We start from the raw sequence: 7463 nt of genomic DNA on the forward strand, positions 1-7463 counted from the left end.
TCTCAGTTATGAAAATAAAAGAATGGATATTTTTCTTTCTTTTTGGTTTTTATGATTCATCTGCCAAGTTCAATCTTCCAGCGAGTGCTCGATTTGGCTCAAAGAAAACGTTAAATTATGATTGCTAGACAGGAGGTTATCAAATTTATTTTCAAATAAATATAATCTCTATATAATAATATGAAAGGGAACTACAGTTTATCTAAGAACTGTTTGAAAATCTTCTCAAAATATCATTGAAAATCATATTACAAATTTTATCAAAGAAATAGTTTATTCTGATTTTTTGTTGATAGAGTTAGTAATCAGTAAAAAAGTTATAAAGAATTTATTCTGGTATTTAAAATAAGTGGTTACAAGATGGCAGAATTATTCGTACAATATATGGAAAATTTGTGAATATTTATGTTACATTATTAACTGCAAGATTTATTTCATACAGTGGCCAATTTATTGGGAAATTTTGGAGTGATGTGGACTTATGAAGTTTTTCTCACTATTGGTTACCTATTTTCAGTTCCTGCTTCGGCTGGTAAGTTTCTATATGAAGTAAATTAAAAACTTTTATATGCACTTAAAATTGTGCGACAAATTTGTAATGCTTAATACTTTTCTTTCATAATTTGTAAATATTTTAAAAGAAATTTGCAAATATTATTAATAATAATTATATTATTAATAATAATTATATTATTAATAATAATTATATTATTATTATTATTATTGATATTTGATCTGAATGGTGAAGGATCTTTAAATCCAAATAGTGACAATTTGATTAAATTTATTAATTTTGAATGTTAATTATCAGAAGCGGAAAATTCTAGGTATCGGACATCAACCACTATAATAACTATTATAAAAATTTTACCAATATAAATTTTAAAATTATAATTGATTAGTCTGCAAATATTTTTCCAGATTGTAACTTCTCAAATGGTTATAATTGATATATCTAAATTAATAACCTCATCGCTCAAAAAGTTTTATATGTTTCTATGACTTTTTTTATGGTCTAAAACTTATCTGAAGATATAAATGGAAAGTTTATATTATAAAAGTTGTAGTAAGCATTTTATATTTGTTTGAAAAATTAATGGAAAGATGAAAAACATATGATAATTTATAATTGTTTTTATTTATTAGGAAAATTGCAATTCCGGAATAAAATAAATTTCTAAACTATAAATAGAAGTGATTTCAATAATTATAAAACAAATATATTTAAATTAATTATACATTACAATGGACAATGCTTTAAAAATACCAATAATAATTTTAGCACTCTCTCTCTCTCTCTCTCACACACACACACACAGAGAGAGAGAGGGAGAGATTGATTTAGAAAACTATTGATTGTGATTCAAAAGACTATTATTTTAAAATTTAACAAAGGCAGTATTAACATTTTGCATCTTAATGCTTATCAAGCAATAATTTCTAAATAACGTATTGTGTACATGAGAGTCAATTGTAAGCTGTGTTGGTGGTTCTTTGCATCTAATAAAAAAATTTTATGTATCAATCTATCCATTTGCATGTTACATGACCTTTATTGAAGCTGAAAGGAAGTAAAAATAAAATACTTGATGGCTTCCTTTTTTTGGAAGCAAATAAATATTAATTGAAATAAATTTATTTAATTCGTTCATAATTAATTCTTTATACTCTTTTTATTTTCATTACTTATTTTATTTCATCAGCAGTCTTTAATATTATTGCTGCATTTTTTTTAATATAATTTATTATTAATTTGGCCATTGTAGATTTAGGCTTTTTTAGCTTTATAGTCATTCTTGAATTAACTAGAAATATTATTTGCAATAAATTTTATCAATTCCTATTTTTTGCAATATATTTTGATTTTCTTTCGTTACTTAAATGAACCCAACAAAAGCAATTCAATTACATTTAAAACAGTATGCGTAGTATGGCTACATTTTGTTTAATGCCTATAAAAATGGAAATATCGTATAAATATCTTTACAAGAAATAGTGAAATTTCTTTAATAAAAATATCCCCCACTACATAGAGCTAAGATATATTAATGGATCAACAATCATTTTCATTTTTATGTCAAATTATAACCTCTAAGAATAATTTTTTTTTCATAAATTTACAAATGCCATAATTTGATGCATTCTTGAAACTCTGGTATCACAATTAATTGGTTAATATGGTAAAATAGATGAAAATATCTAATGATATGCCTTGCGATTTCTATCATCGTTCTCTTTATTGTTCATTATAAGAACAATTTTGATCTTGGAACATTTTGAGTTCCTCATGCATTGAAATTTATACGTTGCAGAGGATACTTACAAATTGTATTTCTGATATATAATTGTATATCTGTATTTCTAGGTAATTTATTAAAATTAGAAGATGAAAATATTTCTTTACGTCAGACTAAAATTTAAAATTATTTTTTAAAATTCTTGCTCTGATATCTAACCACGAGGAAGCATTGCAAATTTTATTTGCAAGTATGCAAATAGTAAATATTCTGATTTATTTGTTTACATTTTATGATATTTTTACATGTAGATAAATTTTGAGATACATTAGAAATTTCAGATATTTTTTTATAAATTATGTGAGTAGATATTTTTTAATCATTTGGCAAATTATGGTTCATTTTTCAGACCAATAAATAAATATCAGTTGACTTTTAATATTATCTTGCGCAACTATTAGGAAATAGAGCATTAATTTGTGAATTATATAAAGCGCCTTTAATAATATCAACGTATTTGACTTAATCACCTTTTCTCTGCTTGCTTTTCATTTAAAAAAAAACAGTTCATGGATCAATTTTGTAATGGACAAATTGAGTTGTTTCGTAAATTATTTTCGACTAATTAAAAAGCAAAATATATAAAAATGTTAATTATCATCAAATATTTATATTAATTGAAATAGCAATCAGAAAAGTTGAAAAAAGGAGGAAAAACCCAAAAATATGTTTGTTACAGAATAGATTACTATATTTTAAATATAAATATATTAATGTTTTTTTAAATTCATTTGATGTTTATAAACATTTTTATTATTCTGATATCAGTAATAGCAGTTCGATAATACAAATAAAATTAATTCTTTATCAAAACCAAATTTATATATTTATAACTAATAGATTACATACAAATCAATATATATGAAATTCAAATAGCCGAGAAGATTTTTTTAGAATTTTAAATTAATATTTATTTGTTTAATTTTTTGTAACAATTTGCTTTGAAATCATTTAGGAGAAAAGGTATGGTTTTGAATAATTTTAAATTAAGAAAATCTTATGAAATTGCATAAAATTATATAAATTTCTATAACCACCTGCGAAATTGGTCAGCTTTGGGTTTAACAGTTTTCTCCAAAGAGAATTTTGAATGATTATTTAATTATTAATTTGTAAGATGCAAATCTAAAGCCTGACGTATCTCTGACTACTGACGTATAAACATTTGTAAATTTGTATAACTGCTTGTCAATTTAGTCAGCTCTAGGTCCATTTGTATAAAATATAGAATATTTTGAACGATTGTTTCGTCATTCATGTGCATAATGGAATGGAATATCAACCTATAAATGTTATCCTTTTGATATCGTTTTGAGATAAATGTTTTCAACTAAACCATCGATCTCGTCATATTTTACAATCTAACTCGTTCTTCCTGTATCACTAAAATACGAAAAGTTTTGTTATTATTATTATTTTTTGTTTTTCAGATGAATACAATGATTCGATTTAAAGATTGCTCAGATTTCCCTCACACCGATCACCCAAATAGCTATATTTATTTAAATGCGAAAGAATGCAAAATGCATTTTATGTTGCAGCTCGTTATCAACTTGAGTTCCAACTGGTTGCGGTCGGACATTAGCAAGCTTATCACTCGAATCGTCCGATCCATTCACTCACTGTTCCATACATTGATCATAACTCGGAATACATTTGCAAGTGGCGTCGCCTCATCATCTATGTATGAGAGGACGCAGCGCTCGGATCGAATGATGCGCGGTTTATTATGGCCTTGCATTATGCATCACAATGCCTTGACATCCACGACGGTTGCTGAGGCTTTTGTGTCTCCCTGGAGGGACCGCCCGAGAGTGTGCGAATGTAATTATAATTTCCAGCCTGCGCTTGTTTCTGAACACAGGCGGCTAGTTAAGAGCGCTGATAGGAAGGGTTCGCTAGATAAATGAGGTTATCGTTACAGATAAACTTTTAATGGGATGATTTGGAAGAAAGCAATGGTTGAAAAATGGATGCTAATGTTCACATTTGTCAGCAAGACTGTGAGTTTTCTGAAATATAAATTCTGCACTTGAGTTTTCGTTTAGGAAGTATATCTTTGCACACACATGTTGGTGCAAATGATACTGGCAAAATTTAAGGTCTTGAAAGCATTTTTATGCTAAACTAGAGTAACATGAATAAAATAAATTATCTAATATATTTTATACAAACACTAAGATATAAATCTAGATTAAATATTTTTAATATTAGATAGTATTCTTGTTATTAACAATTTCACGGTATACCAAATATTTTTAATACGAAAATAATCAATCAAGATTGAATACCAGCATTATGTATGCAAATTATACTGAAAGAAACTTTTAGACTGATAGGAGAGTGGTAATTTAACTGTAAAGTTTCTGTTGATTCAATCATAAAAAATATACGTGTATTATATTCAGTAACCGATAAAAATTAAAATTCAATTGCTCAATGAAAAAGAAACATTTTTAGGTAATTTAAGATCAATTCTTTTTTTTACATTCATTTCTTTTGGAATTAGGTATAATTAATTGTTCTTTTTTCCAGATTTTCTTTAAATGCAATTCGAAAATTAAATGCGCCAGAGAGATGAATTTGTAAGCAAAATATTGTAAAAATAATAGAAAAAATTGAAACGGAATTAATTTTAGATTCTAAAATTTAATAAATTAACCGTTGAGATATAGACAGAATAGATATAGATAGTTGAGATATAGAAAAAAAAATATTATTTTTGCTTTTATAAGTTATTAGTGGCTGTATGGAGTCTTATAGTTGCAATGTATTGATTGATTAAGCACTTAGTTCATTTCTTGAGTATACTTCCAAGTGAAATTTCAAACACTTTTTCGAGAATGTCGATAAAAATTTCTATCAAAATATTTTGATGGATTAAAATGTTTAATATTTATTTTCTATCATAATTTAAAAGTCCAATCAAATATTTCGACGGAAATGGATATTGTTTTATGAAGCTTCATATAAAAATTGTGATATATATAATAAGTGTTACAGCATTAACGATAAACTAATAAGAAAATAAATATTGTAAAAATTAAGAGTACTTAGATTTTATGGTTTTTCATTATCTGATTGCTGGATTTTATCAATCAGAAAATTATTAAATTCTTTTTATTAAGTCGAACGGCAAAATAATTCATTCGATTCTCATTTATTAAGTTTAATAGAAAATTGCTCTCTTTCGTAAATTTACAAGAAAATTACTTCAAAAATAATTTTATAAATATTAGAGAAAGCAAAAATGATATTTCAAATTGATAATGATTTGTTTTAATTTATTATTATTTTTGGCATAAAATATTCCACAATTGTATTAAGAAATTCGTCACTTTAATAAATTTCTTTTGAATTTGCCTGAAAGCGTCTTCAGTACAATTTTTTGTAGTTTATTATATCCAACGCCAGGTCCGAGATTTGATCCTCGGGTTGGGCAAGGTTGACTCAGTCTTTCATTTATTCAAAGGGTTGATAAATTGAGGACCAATCATGCTTGAGAACTAAACACTGAAGATTCCGCGTTAGGCTGACCACCTAACTGGAACATATGCTTTGTACCCTTTGATTGGGGAAGCAGAATGGGCACTGTAGGCCTCAGCCCACATGGGCTGTCGTGCCACTGAGTTAGTATTATTTAAAGAAAACGCGTAGATATTTTAATTTCATTATGGTAAATTGTTGAGAATTATATTAATTTCAAATTCAATGCTTTCTACACATATCTTATATAGTATTCATTTTTTTAAAAAATTCTATTATGTGATTACTTGATTTTTCATTGCAGCTGTGGATATGTACTTGTATTCCGTGGAGTTTCGTGGCATGAAACTTGCTGGAGTGGTTCTTAGCATGGTCGGATTTTGTCTCGTTCTCTTGCCAGAAAACTGGCCTGATTACCTCTCTGTACTAATGCGATGGAGAAACAAATATCCAAATGGAAACACCACTTCACATCCTGAACCAAGAACCAGCTACACCTCGAGGTTAAGGACACAGAGTGGTAGGGTGAAGTGACCATCAAAGATGGCGGACGATGACAACGAAGTAAACCGAAAACGCGTGCGTTTCGCCGATGAAGTTGAAGAATTTATTTAGTTAAACCTTAACCCTTTGCACTTCGGAAAGTGATAAGATGCGCAATCATGCATACGTGAATGTAAGGATTTTTTTAAAAGTTTGGAAGCTCAAAAATAGAAATAGGTTTATCATGAATCTTAAAAACAAGTTTGGGAATTTTACTTATTATACGATTTTTTATATTAATCATTATCCAACAAGAATGTGAGAACAATTTATCCTCAGAATGGCGACTAATATTCATAAGTGTAAAGGGTTAAATACAAAAAGGACGATATTTCCTACGATTGTTAATGATTTTAATAAAGCAATTTCTTCATCGACTGAAATTAAGGTACAGTGAACTATCTGTTCCAAACTCTTGAAGTAAACTTGCAATGAAAACGTATTATGTCAAGAAAATGAATTGACTTGTTTTAAGATTGTATTTGCAAGTGCACAAATGAATTTGAGATTTTTGACTGCTTTTTAAAACAAACTTAGTAAAGAAATCTCAAAAAACAATTGAACATGTTAAGAAGTCTCAGAAGAAGCATACACATTTGTTTAATCGTACTGTTTGAAGAAAGAATAATAACCAAGAAATGCAGTAATGAATGTGAATAAAATTATTTTTATAACAATATATTTAAAACCTTATTAATATCTTTAAAGTGTATAATATATGATTATTTTAATTATTTTTATCTATATGATACATTTCATGCTCTTATGTACTACATCGTTTATTTATTTATTTTTTGTAAAGCATATTCATTATATTGTATATGTATCACATGTCGTTGTACAGTACATTTTAAGCATTGTTTGTGAACTTATGCAATTTATTCATTTTGATAAGAGTTAAAAATGCATTTTTCATTTTATAGTTTCATTATAATAATTAACTGCTTATCTAAGAGAAGTGTTATTATTTTAAAGAATTTTTAACTGAATACTGAAGCCAAACAATAATCAATTTTTAGAGTGCTATAACCATATGCTGTATATGAATATTATTATTTTAATATAGAATGCCATTCTATGTAATTTATAATATATGTAAATAATAATGAATTATTTCTTATGTTGACTATATAATTT

General features: G+C 26.6%; 1 protein-coding gene across 3 annotated transcripts in view; it reads left to right on the forward strand.

Moving 5' to 3' along the window:
* The window catches only part of LOC129966849 (solute carrier family 35 member F3-like), a 254879-nt gene extending 247757 nt beyond the window's left edge, over nucleotides 1–7122 (forward strand). Inside the window, exons 6-7 of one of the 3 annotated variants that reach the window (XM_056081442.1) lie at nucleotides 443–532; nucleotides 6088–7122. In XM_056081442.1, the coding sequence (XP_055937417.1) occupies nucleotides 443–532; nucleotides 6088–6317 (320 nt within the window). In that variant the 3' untranslated portion in view covers nucleotides 6318–7122. The remainder of the gene's footprint in view (nucleotides 1–442; nucleotides 533–6087) is intronic. The other 2 variants (XM_056081449.1, XM_056081458.1) reach the window with 2 other exon arrangements.
* Nucleotides 7123–7463: the final 341 nt, after the last annotated feature.

The sequence above is a fragment of the Argiope bruennichi genome, chromosome 1, assembly GCF_947563725.1.
Source record: "Argiope bruennichi chromosome 1, qqArgBrue1.1, whole genome shotgun sequence".
Classification (NCBI taxonomy): domain Eukaryota; kingdom Metazoa; phylum Arthropoda; class Arachnida; order Araneae; family Araneidae; genus Argiope; species Argiope bruennichi.